We start from the raw sequence: 22880 nt of genomic DNA on the forward strand, positions 1-22880 counted from the left end.
CGCGGCGGGTGGGTGGTGACGATGTCGGGGTTTCAGGGGTTGCTGGGGTTGCTGGGGTTGCTGGGGTTGCTGGGGTTGCTGGGGTTGCTGGGGTTGCTGGGGTTGCTGGGGTTCCGGGGGCTTGGGGGTTAACGGGGTGGGAGAGGGTTTGGGTGAGGGCTGGCGGGAGCATCTGGGTGAGGGTTGAGGGGGCTGGGTAAGGCTGGCCCGGGAGGGTTCGGGGGAGTCTGTACCGGGGACGGGCCGGGGCGGCGGGGGTGGGTGGGTTGCTGGGCAGGATTTGGGATGGCGGGGTGGATGGGCGGCTCACGGGGGTGAAGGCCATGGGGTTGACAGCGGCTGTTGGTGTTGCTGAGGCTGTCAGCGGGGCTATAGCGCTGGCTGTAGCCGGGGCTGTAGCAGTTGCCTGCTCCTCGCTCGGTGGCGAGGTGCGGTTTGGTGCGGTTGACTGAGAGGCCATGATTCTACAGTACCAGCAGTTTGTTTGGGGGTTTGAATGTTGGAATTGATTGTGTCATGCAGACATTTTTATATTCATCTTGCTATATAAACGGATAAAGAGAGCTTTGAGGCTACATACAAAGACAGGCCCGGTTCCACTGGCCCGGTCCCATTGGCGTGGTGATAGATAGATGGTATCTCCATCTCCTCTTTGACACGATATCATGTTTTGTCATTGTTCGAGTACATCGGATAGCAATATTCGTCTTCCGCAGAGAACTTCCTCTGCAGGCTATGGATCTATCTACTGATCCTGAATGCATCATACACCAGGTATCAATCCCTCCTTTACCGGAGAAAACCTCCGCCATGAGATACCTCCAACCCTCCTACTGAAGGACTCCCTCAACCCCTTCTAACTGTATGATCTTCACTTCGTCGCCCTCCTCAACCTTGCAGCCCGCCACAAAGACTCCATGTGCTTTCTCCATGTGCAACCCCCAGGAGAATTGCCCGTAGAACCGCTGTCCGCAGAAAGGGCACGGCTCCAGCAGTTTATCATGCAGACTGCGATGGTGCGCCTGCAGGTTGCGCTCATTATCGAACTGCCGATTGCAGCGTTTGCCGTCGGTGGTGACGGTGCAGCGGACCCGGTCGTGGAACTGGCAGTAGCTCAGCGGGACGCGGTGGGGTTTCGGAGCCGGCGGGCTGAGCGGCTGCGCGGCCGGGCCAAGAAGAAGTGGGTCGAGCGCTGCGGACGGGATGGGCTGATGCTGCTGCTGCTCCTCCTGCGGCAGTGGATTCAGCTGCTGGTGGTCGGGCAGCTGGTGGAAGTAGTCTTGCTGCGAGTAGGGTGGAGTTTCGAGTTTGATGTCGATTTCCGGAGTAGTTGCTTGCGCCATGGTGGATACTGGCGAGTAGGTATTTTTGATGGTTGTTGATGGTTGATAGTTGCTGAGGAAAGTTTGATTTGTTGAGGAGAGAGCTTGTTATCTTGAAAGATGCTTTCTTCTGAGGGTGTGGTCGAGAACAGGATAAGAAGTGATGCTTAAATATGTGTGCAAGCTGAACGCTAAGGATGAGCTCCGATGCCTATTCACTGTATAAGGATTGTGAGGTCGGCCAGGTATCAACTCGGATTGAAAGGCTAGAGCAAGTCTGTGAATAGCTCGCGGTTGTTTGGGTGTGTTGCTTCACATGGGCAGGGAGCAGGCACCGGCAGTTGCCGGTATTCCCCTCTTGTTGTTCACCGTCGCGCCTTCCGCCTTGGGACCGTCCTGACTCGACCATGGGCACTGAAAGCAACTCTTTCAACTTCCGCCAGGTGAAGGTCAGTAAATGCTCTCGTATCGAGTGAATGCCATGTAAGAAGATCTCCACTAGACCTCCCAGATCTGCAAGGACACATCTCCATCTTTATCCACCATCTGTCAAAAGCCGCCAGAGTATCAACCTACTCCAGCCACCCCATCGACAGTCCAATCTCATCTACAACGCACACAAGTCAGTATCCTTACCCAAACCCACGGAGATCACAAGACACAACTGAAGGAAGCATACCTCTCATCCCTCCCACCGCCTCAAACGCAGTCGCATAATTCCCCAGAACCTTCCACACCCCGCGCAGACTCTGCCGCAGCTCCTCCACGAATCCGTCCAACGACCGGCCACTCCCGCTGCCCCCACCGCCGGTGCCACCGTTGCTGTTCGAGCTGACACTCCCCCGCGCCTTCATTCCCAACATCATCATCGCATAACTCGCCTGCATTGCGCAGCAGGCGAACGACGGCATCGTCCGGGGGATCTCTACCCGCGAATGCCTGGCGAGGTATGGCGGCCGCGTGAGCGGGATCTCGTTGGTCGGGTTCGGGTACGGGAGGTTGTCGAGGAGATTGGTGATGTTGAGGGCGGCGTGGAGGCAGATCTTCGAGGAGGCGTGACTGGAGAAGGGGAAGGATATACGCGAGTTCCGCGACTGGTTTGGAGTTTGGCTCGAGGGTTGGGGGGCTGGCATGCTGCAGCAGCTTGGTGCTGACGTTGCGGATGAGGGGGTCGTCGCGTGGAGGTCGCAGTGGCGCCGGCGGAAGATCGCGGCGTCTTGGAAGGCGCAGAAGCGGTGCGTCTTGATCCGGGCGCTACTCTGTGTTAGGATACTGGGTGAGGGTGTAGTGAGGTTGGGGAAAGGGTATCACCTGTGGAGCTTGATCTCGGCGATGTACTTCATGCTCTGTAGTGCTATTATCTCGGGTGAGTCGGTGGGGGTGGGTGGAAACCGCGGTATCGAGGGAGATGACGCCCGACACGGATGTAAAAGGTAGGTGATCTGACTGTCGAGGTCCATCATACGCTTCGAGATCCATGGAGCGTTGTACTGCGATTTGATGGTGAGGTTGAGGTCGTGGACGAAGGTTGTGGCTTCGAGGATCGTCTGTTGGGCTTCAATGAGGAGTTTCCAGCCCTGAGCTGTTAGTTTGAAGTTCAACACTCTGAGAGGACTTCTCCGGGAGAATACTTACCTTCGGGTATGGGGTCACAAAGCGAGGGTCGTACAAGTTGATCACAGGAGGCTAATATGGTCCGTCAGCAATAGGCCAGCCCAGAATGCGAGTGACACGTACCATCCCGCTCACAATCGATCCCTGACACACCGTCATATACTGTACTCATTAGCACACATCTCCACTCCGCAAGAAAGAAACATACTGTCATCCACCACGCTCTCCGTCTGGCCTCCGCAAAGCCATCCTCCTCCACTGTCTCATGCAACGATACACTCATCGCCGCCGTCAAAGCTTGTCCCGCCCGATTGCACATCTTCTGGATATTCCCCCGCTGCGCATACTCATAGCTACTCAGCAACACCAATGCCAGCACCGCCTCCAGCCCAACCGGCACATTCACGTGAAACGGCTCGCGTGTGCACTGCGCCACCCCCTCCGACAGCGCGCGCGACGGATCCGACGCCGAATCCAGCAGTTCCAGATCTGCCTCCACGGCTTCCAAGGCCGATTGCGCATAGGAATGTGCCATTTCTCGTCGGAGCTTGACGCATTCGGGCTTCGAGGGTTGTCGCACCTCCGGATGAGGTATCAAGGCTAGAATGGCGCACACTGCAAGCGCCAACGGGCTGGACGGTCGGTAGGTCGCGGGGCCGTAGACGGGTTTGTTGCGCACGGGGAGGCGCTCAGGCGGAGGGAGAAGGGGGCAGTAAAGATGAATGAAGACGTAATATGCGTCCAGTCTAGTCTTCTCGTCAGCTCGCCTCCACCACACCTTAGGAATGGCACATACATATCATCATCCGACGCATACGTCTGCAGGAGGTCCGGCTCCACAGCGGGCTCCTCCTCTACCTCAGACGGTATCCGCACGCTGTCCTCCGCGAAAATCTCATCGAATATTTGCTCAATCTCTGACACTGAGCTCTCGATACTTCGAAGTCCTGCTCCTGGAGCACCCAGTGTGAAGAGCTGGTCCAGCCAGACTACTCCTGTTAGCCTACACACCTACACCACTACACATCCACATACGTACCCTCATCTTCCTCCTGCGGCAGCGAGATCTGCGACGACGGTCCCGACCCCGAACTTGACCCTGGTAATCCGAAACCCAGCCCATCCACCTCTACCTCGTCGTTCGACATCGAGTTCAGCGACGTATCCATGGACCCGGACACTGGTGTCAACGGCCGCTTCCGCTTCCGAATCCGTGGTCCCCCGCGCTTACTGGGCACATAGGAGCATGGTGTCTCTCTGGCGACACAGTTGCCGCATTTTTCGAGTCCGTCGCAGCGGATACGAAGGGTGCGACTTTGCGATAGCATCAGTAATCCGCCTCTCTCGGTTACAGAGAGTGTGTTTATGAGTAAGGGGCATACCAAGCGAGGCAAGCGACCTTGACTGGCGGCTTACTGAATTTCCGATGTCCCGGACGAGTCGTGTCTGGTATTGTCTTGGGATTATCCATTTTGGGTAGTGGTCGATGGTATTCGTTCATGCGCAAATCGTCCTCAGGTGTTGCGACAAGCAGCAGGCGAAATTGAGACCGAGGGAAGCCATGACTAAGGGCAAGGATTGGGATATAACCATTCCCCGGAGCATAGAGCAAGATCCCGCATGGCCAGTGCACCAAATCCCGGACGAGGAGGGTGAGACGGGGCGGTGGCTCTAGCTCGGGGTTTGAACTTGCGTGCCACGCGGGGCCCGCAATAACTGGAACCTGCAAGAATTCTGAGATTCCCGGGATCCTTACCGAGATCGCTGGTGGTATGATCGGAGAATTTGGGATGGTGATTGGATGTAAGTGGTTGAGGTGGGGCACGAGCAAATCCCGAGGAGATGGTACGGAAACCCGTTGCTTGCATGGATTATTGGGTGCCACTGACGCGGCACGGTTCCTTATTCCTTCGAGAAAGCAGGTTGATACACCGTCATGGTCACACTTGCTGCGTCGGACAAGGTAAGGGAATAAATATCTGAGCAGATGATGGGGTGGGCAGATTTGTGTAAGAAAGGCATTGGACTGAGTAGACCCAGACCAAGCCAATCAAGCTTTGTCAACTCCGGGATCTACTTCTAAAGTTCCATGATATCTCCGCGGCAGACGACGCAAAACTCTTAACATTTTCGTTGAGTCCCGGTCCGGATGCGCCCGTTACGATCTTGTGCCTCAGGCAGCGACTTAGCGAGGGCGATGATTACCCCGAACTTGCTATACATTAACATTGATGATTTCGAGATGTTTAGTCGTGGCTCCTGGCCATTCGAACGCTACTATCACCCATTTGATCAGCTTTCACTTGTGGGTCAAAAGCCTGGGTAAAAAGTGGGTGTAAGCAGTTGTCATACTTGTTCACAGTTACGGGACAAACCACCTCTCATGGGCGGTCAATTGAGAGGTGAGATTTCTAGCAAAGACGTATGAAAGAATGGCCTTTTATTTCATACTCATAAGAACCAAAGGCGATTTTAATAGTGAAAGTTACGACCTCACATCCCGAGACTTACCTCTATGATCTGATCTTTCCTACGGCCTTGCGAGAACGATCTCCGCGCGAGTAGTCAACAAGCGATGTCTAGTGCTGCTACGGAAGGTTGAGTCAACCTGACCCCAAACGCCAAGAAACCCCACCCCCTCAGTCCCGTCATTTCCGTGCCTTTTGCCGAACCCCAAATCCCCAAACGCAAACTACTATAACACCAACAAGCTCCCATCATAACAACAACCCTCCTCATCATCCCTTCGATCCTATTAGACTAAAATTTACCTGCATCACCGAACAGCAACCTATCTGCAAAATGTCCTCCCCAAACCCCGTCGACGCCCCACCCCACATCCTCCAGCTCCTGACCACCCTCCACAAAAAGTCCCTCGACCAAGAAGCGGCCATCTCCAAGAAGGAGACAGGCAAGGTCGTCTCCTCCGACATTCTGGACACTCTCGACCCCGATCATGCCGCAAGCTCCTCGAACAAAACCCGAACTCAAGCCGAGTTTGACCGCCTCATGCTCGACAAGTTCATCGCCCTGGACGAGGACAAATGCCAGTTCGTGTACCAGCTCCTCACCGCAATGGGCGCCACCACCGTCGTCGAGGCGGGCACCAGCTTCGGCGTGAGCACGATCTACCTGGCCCTCGCCGTGGCCAAGACCGCCGCCCGCACGGGCAAGCCCGGCACGGTGATCGCCACCGAGAAGGAGACGAGCAAAGCGGCGATCGCGCGCGGGTACTGGGCGCAGTGCGGGCCGGAGGTGCAGAGGGTGATTGATCTGCGGGAGGGCGATCTGCTGGTCACCCTGCAGGAGGGGGTACCGGAGGTGGATGTGTTGCTTTTGGATAGTGAGTTCCTGTCTGGTTGGTTGGGGGGAGGGGTTGCGCCTTATGGATTGTGGCTAATGTTAGATGTACTATACAGTATGGTGTGCGCTGGCGCTCCCCACGCTCAAGACGGTTCTGCCTCGGTTGCGGCGCGGGGCGGTGGTGTTGACGGATAATACGATCTCCGCGGCGGAGGGGTATAAGGATCTTTTGGCGTTTTTGCGGGATCCGGTCAATGGGTTCAGGAATGTCACCTTGCCGTTTACGGGGGGGTTCGAGATGAGTGTCTATTCGCCGTGATCTGTTGATTGCTACATCGGAGTAATGTTGGTGGAATCTAGCTTGGTGTATTCTTACGGTGCGAGAGATGCTGCAATGAAGAAAGGGTCAAACCCTCACACAAAATAGTCAGAAGCCCTCTCCGCTACTCCCTCACCCACTCAACAACCCGCTTCAACACCGTCAATCCATCCGTCGGCCGATCCAAACGAGCCAGATGCGCCTCCAGCTCCTGCTGCCCGAGTCCCCCGTTGTACACATCATCCTCCTCCAACAACAGCTTCTTCGCCATCTCGGCCCCAATCTCCGGGTGCGACTGGAATGAAAGCACCGTGTTCTGCTGGTTCACAAACATCTCATGGTTCTCCGCGAGGTGAATGAACCCGTCGCCGGGCTGGGCCACCTCCCGCACGTGGAACTCGGGTAACCGCTGCCAGGCTGATCAGTTGGGCTCGAGTTGAACGAAAAGTGCACAGGCAACATACGTAGCTAGTAGTGTTCTCGTCACACGCGAAGAACCTCCTTCCCGCCTCCGTTAATTGCACATCTTCCAGTCCAGCCTGCTCATATACCACAGATTATCAGCCCTCACTTCCCAGCCATAGTCAAGAGCCAAGGGGTGTATGTATACATACAATCGGCCCCGAAGGCACAGCGCGCACGACACCCCCAAACGCCCGCGAGATGGCCTGATGACCCCAGCAGATCCCCAAGATCTTTGTCCGGGGTGCCTCCTTCGCTGCGGCTCGCAGAAACTCCAACACCCCCAGCACCCACGGCTCGGAGGAGGACGCGTCCGCTTTGCCCCCCGTCAGGACGACCAGGTCGTAATCCCCGGGGCGCGGGAAGCGGCGCTCGAAGACCGGGTCGTACATGTCAATCTGGGCGGTCGGCGCGACGGCAAGGAAGGAATTCTGGTAGCATTTGTGCACGTCGTGCCAGAAGTCGGTGTCGGGGGGTGTGTTGATGAGGATGGCGATGCGGAGGGGACTTGGGGTGCTCATTTTGTAGTTTGTTTGATTCGGTCTGGATGAAGGATGGGGTACCGTACGAGGTTACTGAACAAGAATTTGGCACAGATTATATAGCTGTGTGCTGGCTTCTACATGGTTCTTCTGATATACAGATTTTCTGCTTGTTGGGGCACCATCGCACCTGCGCACCGTTTACGGTTAGAGCGGTTCGTGCGTGATGGTCTCTGTACGTCAGCTTTCGGCCTGAGAGAGCTTTTCAAGAGCCTATCTCCCGTGACTCATTTCCCGTTGTAAAGAATGGTGACCAACTCCGCGGACACCCATATTCGATTACTCGCTCCATCTATGGCGGCGGGGAAGTCTCCAGGGCTTGCGTGACGCTAAACCCAATCGGGTGAGCGAGAACGATGCTAACGTGGGTAGGGCCCCCACAATTTACCCGATCGGGTGCACGAGACCTAACATCTCCAATTTCTCATATTCTCTGTGTCAGCATCGGGGAGAGTAGGGTGTTGATAAAACATCATATAAAGGAGAACACGTCTCCTGGCCCCAGCATTGATCTCAGATCTTTCTCGCGTCACTCACCAGAACAAACTACCCTCACGACAGCCAACATGTTCATCCCCAGCGTCCACGCCGAAACCGACACGGAGGCCCTCCTCCAATTCATCCACGACAATCCCCTCGGCCTCCTCATCACCGGCATCCCCTCCTCGGTGCACGACTTCCTGCAATGCACGCACGTCCCCTTCGTCCTCGACCCCCCATCGCAGAACGAACCCGCCCGCCTCCGCGCGCACATCGCCAAGCAGAACCCGCAAGTCAAGGCGCTCCTCGAAACCGCCACCAAGGACACCGACACCAACAACAGTGCCCCGGAGATCCTCACCCACGCCCAAGAAGTCCTCGTCGTCTTCACAGGCAGCCACCACCACTACGTGACCCCGAAATTCTACACCCAGACCAAACCGGACACCGGCAAGGTCGTGCCCACCTGGAACTACGCCGCCGTGCAGGTCTACGGGAAGCTCTCGGTGTACTACGACTCCCGGCGCGCGGACACGGGCGCGTTCCTGGCGAAGCAGATGCGGGATCTGTCGGAGCGGTGCGAGCGGGGCATCATGGGGTTTACCGGGGAAGGGGGCCGGGCGGGCCCGTGGACGGTCGAGGATGCGCCCGAGCGGTATATTGAGCTCATGCAGCGGAATATCGTGGGGGTGGAAATTGAGATCTGCAAAGTGGAGGGGAAGGTGAAGATGAGTCAGGAGATGCGGAAGGGGGATCGCGAGGGGGTGGTCCGGGGGTTTGCGGAGTTGGGGGGCGAGACGGGCAGGGCGGTTTCGGAGTTGGTGCGCGAGAGGGGGGAGATGGTTGATAGGGTGAAGGGGTTGTAGTTTTGTGGGATTCTTGGGGTATCTGGAGTTTGCGTTATTGTTTGTATTGTCTACTTATAGAGTTAGGGTTGGCGCCATGTTTTGCGTACTATGTGTGGTTTGGATGTATGGAAAGCTTTGCCGTACCAGTTCATAGGTACTCATCTCAATCTCAGGCCCAATCTCTGGGAGTAACACGCCACATTTTCGATGCTCACTACACATGAGCTTTACTGGGAAGCTGAAAGAAAGGGGGGTCCGGGGGTTCTCCCCCGGAACGGTATATTCCTCCAGTGATTAGAACTAGGTTGCTTTAAAGCTGAAAGATAGGAGGGATTAATATGCAATACGCATTGGAATATGCTTTGCGAAAACAGTCTCGAGCCGCCTATGTGTCCAGTGCTGGATCATGGTGACTCGCGGGCTAGAACTATGGCTGCCAGATTAGGCTTAGCTTCAATCGGCTGCGGTACGGCTCGGTTGAGCACATTTGGAAGCCACGTGATTGGTCGTTGCCACTTCTGACAACGCACTTTGACTCCGTCACCCGTCAGCATCGCACTTTCACAGATTCATCGCATCATCGAGATAAGGTCTTGCAGATGACCCATGTACAAGCCTGCACCGCCTAGACCAAAGAAAACCGATATCATACGCTCGCGCGATGGCTGTACTAGCTGTCGCAAGCGCAGGACCAAGGTTGATTTGCCATAGCATCACCGTTCCCAATGACAGCACTAATCGAGAATCCAGTGTGATGAGCAGAAGCCAGCATGTGGGACCTGCGTACGATTGGGGAAGGGATGTGAATATTTGAAACCCGGACTTAGATTCCAGATCCTGACCGGCCAGAGTTCGAGATCCCCGTCCCAGGATGGAGCCCCGTCCAATGCGACAGCACAAGAGCTGGCTGGTGACCAGGCGTCCAGCATCCAAAACGAGCAGAGGCTCCGGATCGGAACCAACAGTCTGGTCAAATCCCTGCAGACGACGGAGCGGGATGTCTTCTACACCACCTATTGGGAGGACCGCTGTCTACCAGCCTTACACCCCGTCTTCCACTCTAGCACACTCCTGATCCCCGACATGCCGATCATCAGAGACGCGGTGCTTGCTCTGTCATCCTGCAATATCAGCCGTCTTCGCGGCGAGCGCAAAGTATCAGCGACAGCATTGATGGGCCCGTGGAGTCCGAGCCTAACCCACCAGACCGCGAGTCATCTGTATTACTCCTCCGCGATCAGGAGACTCGCCGCCCTGACGTTGGCCGATTTTCATCACAATAACACAGTCATTCTCACGACGCTGGTATTGTTCGCGCACCTCGAATCAGCCATGGGTAACTTCAAGGGCTTCTGCTGCCACGTGCAGGGGATCATGAATCTCCTGGAGTGGCGACAGGGCGTCGCAGACCCAACCATCAGATCGCTCCTCACCTCGTGGATGCAAATCCGGTACGTGGTCTGGTGGGCTCGCGCCTACTTCAGCTCGGTGGAGATCCATCAGCAGTTGCCGTCCATCCCTTTGCCCGTCTCGCTGGTTAAGAATCTACCACACACTCCCCACGGGCGCCGGGTCCTGGCGTTGAGCATCCTGTGTGAGTCCCATCGCCTGAACTTCAATGCTGCGTTTCAGTACTCTCGGGGTCAGATAAAGCCACGGAGAACCGAAGAAGATCCAGCGACGTGCATCTCGCGTCTCCACCAACAGGCTGCCACACTAGACGAGTGGCTCGCGCACCTCCCGCCCGCTGAGCAGCCCATCTACGGCCCCATTGACCCGACAGGCAACCCGACCATCCACTTCTCCTCTCACGATGCAGCACTGAACTACGCATACCACGTCGTAGCGCGCATCATGCAATGCAGTAGTTTTCTCGCCCTCCTGCAGAGCCCGCACTCAACCTTCCTTGACAACGAGCCCCACGAGGAAGATGTATGGGTCCAGACTCTCGTCCGCATCGCCCAAGGAACCGACATGCAGACCTCCCTCACGCGCAACAGCTACACCATCGGATTCACTGGCCTGCTGCTGGCGGGTATCCTACGGTGTCGGAGTCTGTCGACCGGGTTGGCGATCGAGCAATGGTTGCAGAGGCTACTGGATTTGCAGCCGACCGAGGAAGGCGCGTTCCCTGTGTACCAGACCCTCAGCGTGGTGCAAGCGATCAACCGGCAGAGGGCGGTCGGGCGGGATGTGTTTGCCGTGACGCAGCCGGTGGACGATGGCGGAGGGTCGCCCAAGGTCACGGCGTATAATAGTCAGTCGATCAGTTGTCTTGTTTTTCATGGGTATTGTCGACGGATGGGGGTTGTTTTTGAGGAGTGTGTCGTTTTGGGGGGGTAGGTTTTATTAGGTATTGTGTCCTGATGCCTCGTTGCCTGAGGCGTCTGTCGGCGAACGTGGAGTTTAATGTGAGGTGCCCCGTTGCAGTCAAAATGGTCAATTACAAAAAGCCATGTTCAAAATCAGATCGATGGAACGAACAACAGAAATCAATTTCTAATCAATATAATACAGGGTGGGGAGCTTCATCTAAGCCGGCTTAGCTCTCCTCTAGTTCTCCTCAGCAGGGGCAGGGGCATCCAGCGGGGTGGACAATCCGACCCGATCGACGGTGCGGGTGTACTCGACCCCACCGTTGATACGGTCCTCGCGCACCACCAGATCCTTGCGGTTGGTGTCCACCAGCAGGCGGATCAGATCGGGGCGCATGTAGTGGCCGCCCTAGCAAATCGATTAGCCTGCGCTCCATGTCAAATCAAGTGCAGCGAAACTTACGAAGTCAGCAAGAGACTTGGACAGGTGGCATTCGTCGAGGTCGATCTGAACCTTTGGGTTAGTCTGGGAATTCTGTTTGGAAACCAGGTAGACGATACGTACATCGACGAACAGAAGCCCCTCGAAGTCGGTGCTAGGGTGGGGCACGAGGTTCTGGCCGTCGGGGCCGAAGATGCGGCCGTGGCCGTTGTAGATCTTGGGGTCGTCGAGCTCCTTGCCCGGGGGGGTGTTGAGCTTGACGCCCTCGGCGGTGATGGTCTGCCAGGGGGCGAGGGTGTAGGTGCCGGTCTCGATGGCGTAGGCGGGGGTGACGATCTGGGGCATCTGATCAGTATGAATATCCTTTGACTTTTACTTGGGGATGATCTTCTGGAGAGGAGAAGAATGAGCGGGGGACGTACATCACAGTTGGACTCGGCGATGTTGGTGGCCGGGTCGGGGTACTTGAGGGTCTCGCGACCGGGGTAGAGGGGCCAGGCGGCGACGTGGACCTGCTCGCCCAGCGAGGCGGCGTAGGCCTTCATGAAGGGGTTCATGTTCTCCCAGCAGTTGAGGTGGCCGAGGCGGCCGATCTCGGTCTGCATGACCGACTCGGTGGTGTCGCCGGTGCCGTCGCCGAAGACCAGGCGCTCGACGTGGGTGGCGCGGATCTTGCGGCGGTGGTTGATGATCTCGCCCGCGGGCGAGATCATCACCTGCGTCGTGTACAGGCTGGCCAGGTCCAGCTCCGAGTAGCCCAGCGAGACGAAGATCTTGTTGGCCCGCGCCGCCTCGCGGATCCGCCGCATCTCCTCCGAGTCCGACGCCAGACTGTTCTCCCGATACTTCTTGAGCAGGGGCAGGCTCTCCTGGTAGGTCACCTTCCACATCCAGTAGGGGTAGCCGGGGATCCCTGGGGTGGTTGGTTAGTGGGTTGTGGTGTTGAGGAAGGAGGAGGGAGAACGGACAGAGCTCAGGGAAGGCGATGAACTTGCAGCCTGCCTTGCCGGCCTCGTTGATCCAGTGGATGGTCCGACGAGTCGACTCCTCCAGGTTGAACCAGCCGGGCTCGGCGTTGACGGCGGCAGCCTTGTACTTCTTGAGAACGGGGGCCATGGTGATGGTTGAAGAGGTTGATGCGAAGAGCAGTGATGCTTTTGCTGGGTTTGTTGGATGGTTGTAATGCTTGATTCTGTTGGTGATGGAGGAGATGGACAGCGACACAACGGCCTTCTTATACCCTCGCAGGGCACTGTATCGTCACCCCGATCGACTCATCTCAACAAAGTCCTCCATCCTCACTCCATCCGGCTCACACGGAATCGGGTTCTGCTGACAGCAGCGTACGTGGGGAGTATGCAGCGCAGTATCAGTCGCGATATCGTGCCATGACCCGGGGTTTGGTAGTGCGGAGAAGCCAGTGGGGCATGGGTGGATGAAACAAGCCCGTCGGGCGCGGCGCATCGACGGGTTCTCGAAGGTGAATGATTAGTAGTCTTCGATTTTAAAAATGATGTGACGATCTGCAGAGTGATGATGGCCCCGCACTTGACTCCACTGCGGCGGGTTTCCTGGGTTCTTCACCTGATTAGACTCAAATCCCGGCCCGCAGTGAGGCAACGGGGCCGTTGTGCCCGGCCGGGAATTCACGGAAGTAGATATATGCAAGCTATTCCTGGACTTAGGGCTGGGCTGGGCTGGGCTGGGCTGTAAGCTGCGGAGTACTGTACAGGACTATCTTAGTAGGTGGAAGCAACATACATAATCACTAATCACCGCCATGTCTGTCAGACCTCCCCTCGTATCATCATCAAATCCCGTGGGTGGCATCCGAATCATGCCACCTGCGCAGAACCCCGAATCAACTCTCTCACACTGCCAACCGTTCACCCTTCAGCTGGGGATTGTACTCGACTCAACGCAAATTGCCATCCTCGCGATACACAGGCTTACTCCGTCCAATCCAGCACCGCCTTAATCACCTTCCCCTCACGAACATCAGCAAACGCCTCCTCATAATCCCGGACCTTGTACACCCTGACCAGCTTATCGACGGGGAATTCGCCGTGGGCATACCGCTCGACCAGCCATGGCACAAACTACACCGTCAGCCTCACTACTATTCATTTTGCTCCCCCTCACTCAGACAGAGCAACATACCTCTGGCGGATAGACATCCCCCTCAATACAACCCACATACTCCTTCCCGCCCATCAGATGCGCAAACAGATTGAAGCGCACCTCCTCCGTGATCGCCGCCGCGCCCACCGAGACCGCGCGCCCGCGCGCCCGCAGCGCCGCCAGCATCAGCGGCACGACCGCCGGCACGCCCGAGCACTCGACGGCAAACTGCACTCCCAATCCACCCGTCACCGCCTGGATCGCCCCAACCACCCCATTACCCTCTTGCAGCGCAGCAGGGTTAACAGTATGTGTCGCCCCGAGCTCCCTTGCCACCCGCAACCGCTCCTCTCTCACATCCACCGCAACAATCACCTCCACGCCCACAATCCTCGCAGCCATAACAGCCGCTAACCCCACAGCCCCCGTCCCAAACACCGCAACGCTCTGTCCAGCCCGCAGTCGCAGGACATTCACCACCGCCCCGGCCCCAGTCTGCATCCCGCACCCCAACGGCGCCAGCACCCTCAGATCCAACCCCGAAGAAACAGGAATCGCGCAGCGGCCACCGACAACCGCGACGCGGCTGAAGCACGACTGCCCGAAGAACTTGGAGTAGACTGCTCCGCCGGTTGCGGTTTGTAAAGGTGAGGAGCCGTCGGCGCGGTGGCCCGCCGTGTTGAGCAGCGCGAACGCGGCGCAGTAGGCCGGGTGCTTGGCGGTGCAGTTGGCGCAGTGCGTGCAGAAGTCGAAGGAGAGGAGGACGTGGTCACCGGGGCGGAAGTGCGTGATGGCTGCGCCGGTTTGGCGGATTGTTCCTGCTCCTGGTGGGGTTTAATGGGTGAGGGGGGGTTGTTTGGGGGATTCTGGGAAAGGGGGGTTTATTGGGACTGGAGAGGGACGAGGGGATCGATACCTTCGTGCCCGAAGACCCCCGGCTGGGGACTGGGTAGTTCGCCGCTCATGAGCATCAGATCCGTGTGGCAGATGCCCGTCGCGTGGATGTCGACGGCGATCTCGTCGGGCGCGAGCGAGGGGATCTGCAGGGTTTCCCAGACGAGGGGGCCGTGGAGCTCGTGGAGGACGAGGGCGGCGGTCGTGATCGGTTCGGGCAGGGTCATCTTGTTCTCGGTGGATGTCTCTTGTGCTATAGTCTCTGTGATTGTAACTCGTAGGGGGGAAGAGGTAGGTGTTCTCGTAGGCTGTAGTCGATTGGATTCACCCGTGAGAATAGGAATCGAGGGCGAAAAGCGGGGTATCACTCCCATGTGCGCGCAGTTGGCGCCGACGCGTGATTCTGCACGGAGGTTGCACGGAGATAACCTTGCATGCCCTACTTGCTTGGCAATCTTATTGGCTGGTGTGAATTTATTACTAGTAGTCTCGTACAGTTGTACATAGCCAGCTGCCTACAGAACGTAGATGTGGGCTGGTGGCAGCTGTTTATCACCGCTCTAAAGTTGCCTCTACCGCTTCCTCTACACAGTAAGATGTGAAGCTCTTCCGCGAATGCCAATCATGAGTTGGATTAACACCGGCAGATCTGAGATTATATAAACTAGTTTCTCTTTTACGTTCCGAGGGCTCTACTGTGTAGTTCAAATTGACAACAGGATGAATATAGTGTTCTAAGAGCTTGACTTGCATTCTATGTTTCGTGATAAAGACCGTCAATTGTTCCGGAGAGCTTTATACAGATTTCAAGTAGTATCTGAAATTTATCGCCCTCTCAAATTGTGGTTAGAATGGTCGCTTGAGCCTGCATTAACGGCTACTCTCGTAAACACACCGCATTGTTCATGTCTTCGGTTAAGCTTTTATGTTCGAGCTTGGGTCCCCGATAAATTTTTGTGCTTGGTGGTGAACCAACCAATATTGCCGTACAATGGCAGCCGCATCACATCCACAGAATCAGCTAAACAGGCTAGATATATCAGTCATGAAGACAGGAAGACAACATTATAATGCGACCAGTCTCCAGTTCGGCCTCTGATGATCTCTTGAATATCAGTAGCATAGCATCCTTAGCGCACACTTCAAGGCTGAAATGGGTTGCCAAGCGGGACACCCATCGATAAGAGCCGTCCGTGGATCTCATATCAGCTATCCTGCACATCGACCTTGACATAGCTCGCCCGTCCAACCTGGCCGCCCATCTAATCCTGATCGCTTTTTAAGAGTTGGCATAACGAAAAAGTGATATAGCAGAAACCCATGTAGTACTACGAGATGAATATTACTCCACCCTCAGGTCGCGCAACAAAGTCTCCCAGCTCGAGGCGAATTCTCGGCGGGATCTAACCAATCACCTAGATAGAGTCTGGATAGACGGTGCAACAACCCTGAGTGACTGCTGTGGCAGCGGGATCGGTTATGATAGGAGAATATATGGCCATGGAGCTTATACTTGCCAAAGCAGAACAAAAATGACCCCTCCCTAGGAGGTAAAAATAAGAAAAAAAGGAAAAGAGAAAAGAAAGCAGGCAACAGAGAAAACGCGGGAGATGTGATGTGGTACGCGCTAGTCTATTTGTCCATAATACCGAATCATAATACTTAGTATCTTCAAGTTTAAGAATAGTCTGGGCCTGTCCTTCTCAGCTCGACTTGAAAGCAACAGTCTTCCGCAAGTTCCCGATCTGCCACCATCATTAGACTCGATAGGGATTTGACATGCAACATTAATGAAAGAAAGAAAAAACAAAAGGTCGTGCCCGGGATCGAACCGGGATTACAGGAATCAGAATCCTGGGTGCTAACCATTACACTACACAACCGTGGAAATGAGTCAAGACGAGGTCGTGCCCGGGATCGAACCGGGATTACAGGAATCAGAATCCTGGGTGCTAACCATTACACTACACAACCTGTTAACACGAATAATTAAATAAAATAACAAATACTACCCAACTTCTACTCGTAGTCTGCTTGGTCATCTGGGCGATGGGCGGCATCGCGATGGGTTCGCCGTGGTCCTATACACAGGTGTTCGGCTTGAAGAAGATGAAGGGAAAGGGTGGGGGCTTGCGTCCTGCTTCTTTGACTGTCGATCGCGGAGATGGCTCTGTGTTATTCTCTTGTGAAGTAGGGGGGTAAATCACGAAGGAGAATGAGTAACGTACTGTGCTTGGCGTAGTTGAGGCCCACGCACCGGAGAATGGGGACGTCGCTGGGGACCAGCGGGGAGAGGGTCTGTTGGACCCTGACAATCTCGTCCGTCACATTGGCTGCACCCGTTGTATCGTAGATGTCCTCACCCTGGAGGACTCGAGCTTTTAGTTGATTGGCTTCGGTGATCTGTCCCAGGTCCATTCGCGCTTTGCGGGTAGGATGGGCTCCCGGCGCAAGATGCGGCCGTCAATGGCGCGGAAGAGGGAAGGAACGTTCTGATCAAAATCAGTCTATCATATGAAAAGACGAATAATTATCTTAGATATACAAGAATTTTGTCATCTTTTCTTTTGAGAAGTGGCTGGTTGCTTGATTTTTCTTCAGAGCTAATTCAAAGATAATATTTAGTACAAAATGAATGATGTACTATTGGTGCTAAGCTATAATACTAAATCAAGACTATCTACTTTAGGTCTAGATAATTTAAAATCAACTCTCTCAGTCCAATAATAATTATAATGAAGTAGTAAAGTTGCCGCTGCTTCCCATTCTCGTCTGTTACCTTTCTCGACGGCCCTTTCGTGAAACTTATTACACTCACCATTGGTACCTAAGAAGTTGTCCAACTAGCCCAACCTTTAATAGTAGTCACTGTGGTGCGAAAACACATAGCAATAAGCTAATAATTTATCCTGTTGCCGTACTAATCTACAAAGAGCAGTGCATGATAATTACAGAAATGGTCCTTCGCAGTCCCCGCTTCAGCGCAAGCACTAAGTCAACTTCAGGTGCCCCATTGCCTCCTTGGCCAATCCTTCCAAGAACTCAATCGTCTTGCCGGGGTAGTACACAAGATCGAACTTGAAATCCTGTCCGACCAGCGTGCCCTCCAGATAGATCTGGAAAGCGGACTGCTCCTCCGGTTTGGCGGTGATGGTGCCCCGAAGCCTGACCACGCGGATATCACACAGGGTCGCTGCGGCCTCGATCATTGTGCGCAGCGTGTCGTAGATGGCGCCCTCGACGACCTTGACGGCATCGAGGCCGGCCTGCGCCGCGAGGAAGGCCGCATTGTTGTTCTTCGCCGCCTCCAGCACTCCCTCAGCGAGCGACACCCCCGCGCTCAGTCCACTATTCTTTAGCTGCTGCAACTGAATGCGGAGTTTCTTCGATTCCTTTTCCTGCTTCTCCACGTAGTCGTCGTGGATCTTCTGCGCGGTGTCCACCATCTCGCGCGCCTGCCGCCGGGCCTCGTCGAACTTGCCCTGCGCGGCGGACTTGGCGACATCCAGCAGTTTCTGCGCGTTGTGCAGGTGGTCCCGCGCGGCGTTGATGGCGTTGTCCACCTGCCGCTTGATCGTTTCGACCGCTTCGCAGGCGTGGTGCAGGGCCTGGGTGAGGTCGTGGAATAGTTGAGATTGCATGATCTTCTGCGCTAGCTCGAGGGCGCCGTCCGCCACTCCGAGACCTACCTTGGCGGTTCCATACTGGATCCCGAGGGCGGCGATCTGAAGGTGCTGTTGGGAGCGAGCGAGAAAGCATCAGTGAGATGCAAGAGGGCAAACAGGAAGGAGGCTAGGGTAAGACGCACTGTATCCAAGGCGAGGGCCTTTTGGAACCATCGCAGCCCACTGAGTCTGTTTTCCAGGTTGTCAATTTGACTGCGCAGATTCTCGACCGATCCTGAGTAGTGGAAAGACCGGGTTAGAGTTTAATACACTAGAGAGACCGGGCGAGCATTCCACTTACGTTTGGCATTGGCCACGTTGTCCCGCGCGCGCCGGACGGCCGCTTCGGCATCGCCAAACTTGGCCATGAATTCTTGTCTCCTCCGTTCACGGTCGGAGATGGCGTCGTTGTGCTCCCTGGTTCCCCGCGATTCCTCGTTGTTCAAGGCCCGTTCCTTCTCTTGGACCTCCGCACTAGCCTCGTGGATGGTGTGGTCGCGGACGGTCTCGGCCTCTGCCACGGCGGACGACTCCTCCTTTTTCTTCTTGAAGACCGCGTCGCGATGGACGGCAGACCGGGCCTGCGTTTCCCGCTCCAGACGATCCAACTCCTGGTCTAGTCGGTCATTCTCGGCCTGGTACTTGGCCCGCTCCTCTTCCAAAGCTGCTTGTGCCTTGGCGATCTTCTCCTTGTAGACTCGCTCCGCGTCCGCAACCGCCTGCTTGGCACCGTTGATCTTGGCCTCGACCTTCTCGTGCACGGCCTTGAGAGCTCGCTCCAAACTGCGGGCCATCTCCTGGATGATTGTCTGCTCGAACTCGGCACTGACCTCCCAGCTGGCCTCGCGGGGATTGCACATGAGCTTGGTGCCCCCGATCATTTCGGCCTTGGCCTTGATAGCCAGCAAGGTACTCCACTGCATCTCGAAGGTGAAGTAGAATATCGGGGCGGGCAGTAGCTGGATATGCACGTCCACCGCCGCGCGCAGGTCGAAGAGCTCCACGAACCCATTCAGCACAAACGCCTGCCGTTCCCGGGTCAGCTCCATGTCCAGCAGCGCGAAGGTCCCCTCCTTGCCCGGCAGGACCACATCTCCGCCGACACTGAGCGGCCCCAGTCGGAAGGTCTGCAGCCACGCCTTGAGCCGCAGACCCTCCGTGGTCAGGGACGCGTCCATGGCGGCCTCGTGGTCGCAAATGGTCAGCCCGCCTTTGAAACGGAAGCCAGCCGGATAGTGTTCTCCGCCAAAGGTGGCCCCCATGCTGGCGTAGATGAGCACGTCCTGGAAGCGGAAGAGTGTCACGTCGGTCGTCGGGATCTGGGTATCCATCGCTGCGGCCACGAACTGGATGATCTCGGTGTAGTCCATTGCCGGGGCTTCGGCCTTGATGACCATGTCACGCGGATCCTCGCAGATATAGAGCACCAGGTCATAGGGCTTGTCTACGTTGTCATCCAGGTAGAGGCTTCCCTTGATGCCAGCTCCGACAGGCAGACCCGAGGCGGCTAATTGGGCCCAGTTGAACTTCAGTCCGATGCCCAGTCGTGGTCCTGAAAGTAGAGAAGGTCTGGTGAGCTTGCTGGTCCATCACATTTTCAAAGACAAAGAAACAGTATGAGCTTACCAATCGTCAATCGCTTGCACAGGCCGAACGGATTATTGATATTGCCGTCGAAGAAGCTAGAATGGCAAAAAGGGTTAGGGTTATCCATGGCACTGGGACATCCAGGTTCGCATGCTTACAGTTCGCCATCCGCACCGATCGGATCCACGGCCATCTTCAGGTCAAACTTGTACCAGCTGTTGTCGTCGCCAACCTTGACGTCGAAGATGCCGCGGAATGCGAACGCCACCCCGCCGGTCGCGGAGCTACCCAGGGAAAGCTGGAAGCGACGAGACCGGAACCGAGGCCCCAGCTCGATCTACCCGCATAACCACTGTGTTAGCCTTAATGCACCTCAGGTTCTCCCATGGACCAGGGCAGCAATGTGGAACACTTTACCTTCAATGACTCAGGTAAGTAGATGGACACGGAAGGAATGCTAGACCCCTTAGCCCAGCCCAGGCTGAGGTACGATTGATCTCCCGCCGCGGGCTTCTTCACCATGTCGCCCATCTGCAGCAGCGGTACCTGCTCTAACCTGGCACAAAGATAGAACCCTAATCTCACGACAGTGCCGTTAGTCTCCACCTCGCAAGGGGGCAGAACGTGTGAGGGATAACCTGCCTTGCTGGATGGTATAGCCATTTGTGTCCAGACTACAAGCCGGACGGTTCGTGCTCGAAGCAATCAAGGAAATCTCCTTCAGACGCAGATCGATGTCCGAGTCCTCGTCGATGGCCGACACAAACCGACTCAAGGAGAGATCGGCTTTCAGGTGGCCGCACACCACCCAGAACCACTCCTGGTTCTGTTTGCCCATGGCCAGCGTAACATCCACCTCTACCGGCGGCTGTCCACTCTTGCCTTGCTGTCCATCGGTGTGGATGAGCACTCGACCGGTCACCTCCAAGGACCCACTCCATCCCTTCTTCTCCTTCTCCGGACCGCCGGTAGTCCGCCGTTTCTTAGTGGGCGGTTCATCCTCCGGCTGACGCGGAGCACCGCTGTCTTTGTCGCCGCCGCTGCCCACCAGCAAGGTCAGTGCGGCCTGTTCGATGACCACGAGGCCGTCGCCAACCTCCCACTTGTCCACCTCGGCCGTGATGGCAATGCCTGCCCGCGTGATCGCAATCGTGGCCTTGGCCAGCGCTCGACCATTGATCGTCAAGGACCCCTGCAGAAGGAACTGAGCCTGCGAGATCCGCACCGTGAGATTCTCGCAGGTAATCTCATGCTCGGTGTCGTCGAGATCTCGGCCGTGCACATCGCTGAAGAGGCGCTTAATGTCGGACCACGTGACCTTTTCCATATGGCCTTCCAGAAACGAGAGATCTGACTGAACATCAGATTTTGCGGCAAACCAGGCTTAGATGCAATTTAGACTCACCGGGTCGTCCTTTGACAATCACTCCTTTCAGGCCAACATCTGCCCCGTCGGAGCCTTTCCATCTGGCTGTTGCGGCAATGGAAAGCAGGGCTTGCGGGTCGGGGCGAGCGATAACATCAGAGCTGATATCCCCAGAGGTGGTTGTTGTGTCTGCTGGGGCGGCTGTGTGAAGAGGTATCTTTGCGAAGAATCGGACTTCGTCCAGCTGGTGAGTGCGGGGTGTTAGCTTTGGAAACTCTTACGGAAGGTCAGGTCTCGGGATCGTCTCACATGGAACGAGTCTGCTCCCAGCGCGTTCTCCCATTTCTTGTTGCCCGGGATGGTCATACTGAGCTCCAGCCAATCCTCGGAGAGATCCGCTTCATACTCCAATTGCAAGGACCCCGTCAGGCCCGGTAACTGGATCTGAAGATCGCCAAAGACGCCGGTCTGCACCGTGCTGGTCTCCCCAACCACATTGGTCGTGCTGCCCACGTTGAGGCGCAAGCCCACCGACAGGATGGTGACCAGCTCCAGCACCGGGGGCAGGGGCGTCCGCAGTCCGATCAAGCTGCCGGACAGGGAAACCCCGTCGATGGCCAGGGTCTGATCCTGCTCCATCGTCACTCCGAGATAGGCCGACAGACGCAGGACGGGCTGCACCGCCTCCCCGAGGACGGTCCGGAAGACCTGGAACACGCCGTCTAGCGCTCCATTGAGCTCGATCTCGGTGCGCAGGTACAGCCCGGCGGGCTCCGTCCCAATAGGCCGCGACCAGAACTCGACGGCCGATTTGCGGAACCGCAGCTCGTTCCACGCGTCGGAGTCGAGAGAGGGAAAGAGACTCGACAGCGGGATAGCCTCGTCCAGCTCATACTTCCAGAACTCGCGGTCCTGCTGCCCCGCGGCGCGGTCGCGCCGACCGGCGACATTCTCGAAGAGCGGATCCGACCAGAACCCATCCCAGCCGGTGAATTTGGGCTCGCCCTCTTCTCCGGCTGCGGCGACGTGAGCGTCGCTGAGGCTGACGTCGCCGACCGACTGGAAGAAGGGGGCGGCCTGGTCGGCGGGGGATACGGTGGAGGAGGAGCGGGAGGTAGGGTTGGACCGGTCACGAGCCACGGATGCGAAGATTTCATCCTCCCAGATATCGTCGCCCGCCATGACGCTGTTGGGGATTGTCTGGGGCTCGAGAACTTCTTCGTCTGGTGTGGATTTTTGACCGGTCTGTGGTGTGGTTTATAACGCTGCGACATCGGGTGACTGCCTCCGTTGCTGCTGCAACTCCTGTCTCGCTCAGGGGGGATTGGCCGGTGTTCGCTTACCGGACGCGTTTCAGTAGAGCAGCACCTACGCTCGAGGGGCGCAGCGATTGATTTGCAAGCATGGATACCGATTCTCTCGAGTAGCAAGGCGACCACATGGGCTCGGCTACCCATATCCACGCATGTTGGTGCATGCACCGACGCTAGATCCGTGCAGCTGACCATTGACCAGCGCCAAGAAGCAAGTCGGCACTTTCTACCCCAATGGTTCCTGCAGCTGTGACCCCACGGAGGCAAGTCAGAGCCGAGGCAGGTCC

At 56.4% G+C, this 22880-nt stretch overlaps 11 protein-coding genes and 2 non-coding genes across 13 annotated transcripts; 3 read left to right on the forward strand and 10 right to left on the reverse strand.

The window, feature by feature from the left end:
- Window positions 1-20: 20 nt before the first annotated feature.
- Window positions 21-553, reverse strand: BO66DRAFT_455032 (uncharacterized protein; the record flags this gene model as incomplete). Its single annotated transcript, XM_025652052.1, has 1 exon — window positions 21-553. A coding segment is annotated over exon 1 (440 nt), but the record flags the coding sequence as incomplete, so codon positions are not given.
- Window positions 554-649: 96 nt separating this feature from the next.
- Window positions 650-1570, reverse strand: BO66DRAFT_125696 (uncharacterized protein). Its single transcript, XM_025641943.1, has one exon. It carries the CDS (start codon window positions 1341-1343, stop codon window positions 831-833), a length of 513 nt encoding a protein of 170 aa, XP_025502241.1. The 5' UTR covers window positions 1344-1570; the 3' UTR covers window positions 650-830.
- Window positions 1571-1894: 324 nt separating this feature from the next.
- BO66DRAFT_440036 (putative C6 finger domain protein) lies at window positions 1895-4407 on the reverse strand (the record flags this gene model as incomplete). Its single annotated transcript, XM_025651211.1, has 9 exons — window positions 1895-1929; window positions 2002-2576; window positions 2634-2899; window positions 2958-3008; window positions 3060-3098; window positions 3145-3682; window positions 3733-3925; window positions 3976-4250; window positions 4319-4407. The coding sequence occupies 9 exons, from the start codon at window positions 4405-4407 to the stop codon at window positions 1895-1897; spliced, it is 2061 nt and encodes a 686-aa protein (XP_025502242.1).
- Window positions 4408-5738: 1331 nt separating this feature from the next.
- Window positions 5739-6558, forward strand: BO66DRAFT_440037 (O-methyltransferase; the record flags this gene model as incomplete). Its single annotated transcript, XM_025651212.1, has 2 exons — window positions 5739-6279; window positions 6356-6558. The coding sequence occupies 2 exons, from the start codon at window positions 5739-5741 to the stop codon at window positions 6556-6558; spliced, it is 744 nt and encodes a 247-aa protein (XP_025502243.1).
- A 124-nt stretch (window positions 6559-6682) lies between these two features.
- Window positions 6683-7579, reverse strand: BO66DRAFT_377325 (type 1 glutamine amidotransferase; the record flags this gene model as incomplete). Its single annotated transcript, XM_025645744.1, has 3 exons — window positions 7173-7579; window positions 7023-7097; window positions 6683-6967 (listed from the first exon to the last, which is right to left on the reverse strand). Exons 1-3 carry the CDS (start codon window positions 7539-7541, stop codon window positions 6683-6685), a joined length of 729 nt encoding a protein of 242 aa, XP_025502244.1. The 5' UTR covers window positions 7542-7579.
- A 485-nt stretch (window positions 7580-8064) lies between these two features.
- On the forward strand, window positions 8065-9125 carry BO66DRAFT_352856 (FMN-binding negative transcriptional regulator). Its single transcript, XM_025644789.1, has one exon. It carries the CDS (start codon window positions 8129-8131, stop codon window positions 8906-8908), a length of 780 nt encoding a protein of 259 aa, XP_025502245.1. The 5' UTR covers window positions 8065-8128; the 3' UTR covers window positions 8909-9125.
- Window positions 9126-9325: 200 nt separating this feature from the next.
- On the forward strand, window positions 9326-11621 carry BO66DRAFT_125749 (Zn(II)2Cys6 transcription factor domain-containing protein). Its single transcript, XM_025641944.1, has 3 exons — window positions 9326-9586; window positions 9641-11301; window positions 11408-11621. Exons 1-2 carry the CDS (start codon window positions 9497-9499, stop codon window positions 11231-11233), a joined length of 1683 nt encoding a protein of 560 aa, XP_025502246.1. The 5' UTR covers window positions 9326-9496; the 3' UTR covers window positions 11234-11301; window positions 11408-11621.
- Window positions 11444-12763, reverse strand: BO66DRAFT_402881 (carbon-nitrogen hydrolase family protein; the record flags this gene model as incomplete). Its single annotated transcript, XM_025648835.1, has 5 exons — window positions 11444-11614; window positions 11669-11740; window positions 11771-11983; window positions 12070-12560; window positions 12616-12763. 5 exons carry the CDS (start codon window positions 12761-12763, stop codon window positions 11444-11446), a joined length of 1095 nt encoding a protein of 364 aa, XP_025502247.1.
- Window positions 12764-13596: 833 nt separating this feature from the next.
- Window positions 13597-14889, reverse strand: BO66DRAFT_326728 (NAD(P)-dependent alcohol dehydrogenase; the record flags this gene model as incomplete). Its single annotated transcript, XM_025643918.1, has 3 exons — window positions 13597-13746; window positions 13808-14592; window positions 14685-14889. The coding sequence occupies 3 exons, from the start codon at window positions 14887-14889 to the stop codon at window positions 13597-13599; spliced, it is 1140 nt and encodes a 379-aa protein (XP_025502248.1).
- Window positions 14890-16473: 1584 nt separating this feature from the next.
- On the reverse strand, window positions 16474-16545 carry BO66DRAFT_t221. The gene has a single exon. It is a non-coding gene; the product is annotated as a tRNA-Gln (tRNA).
- A 19-nt stretch (window positions 16546-16564) lies between these two features.
- On the reverse strand, window positions 16565-16636 carry BO66DRAFT_t220. The gene has a single exon. It is a non-coding gene; the product is annotated as a tRNA-Gln (tRNA).
- A 45-nt stretch (window positions 16637-16681) lies between these two features.
- BO66DRAFT_440042 (uncharacterized protein) lies at window positions 16682-17080 on the reverse strand (the record flags this gene model as incomplete). The annotated part of the gene is made up of 2 exons (XM_025651213.1): window positions 16682-16743; window positions 16891-17080. The coding sequence occupies 2 exons, from the start codon at window positions 17078-17080 to the stop codon at window positions 16682-16684; spliced, it is 252 nt and encodes an 83-aa protein (XP_025502249.1).
- A 572-nt stretch (window positions 17081-17652) lies between these two features.
- On the reverse strand, window positions 17653-22462 carry BO66DRAFT_440043 (ATP-binding protein; the record flags this gene model as incomplete). Its single annotated transcript, XM_025651214.1, has 9 exons — window positions 17653-18396; window positions 18471-18562; window positions 18629-19879; window positions 19954-20009; window positions 20073-20251; window positions 20332-20470; window positions 20553-21264; window positions 21320-21524; window positions 21590-22462. 9 exons carry the CDS (start codon window positions 22460-22462, stop codon window positions 17653-17655), a joined length of 4251 nt encoding a protein of 1416 aa, XP_025502250.1.
- Between the last annotated feature and the right edge of the window lie 418 nt (window positions 22463-22880).

Source organism: Aspergillus aculeatinus, assembly GCF_003184765.1.
Source record: "Aspergillus aculeatinus CBS 121060 unplaced genomic scaffold BO66scaffold_34, whole genome shotgun sequence".
NCBI lineage: Eukaryota > Fungi > Ascomycota > Eurotiomycetes > Eurotiales > Aspergillaceae > Aspergillus > Aspergillus aculeatinus.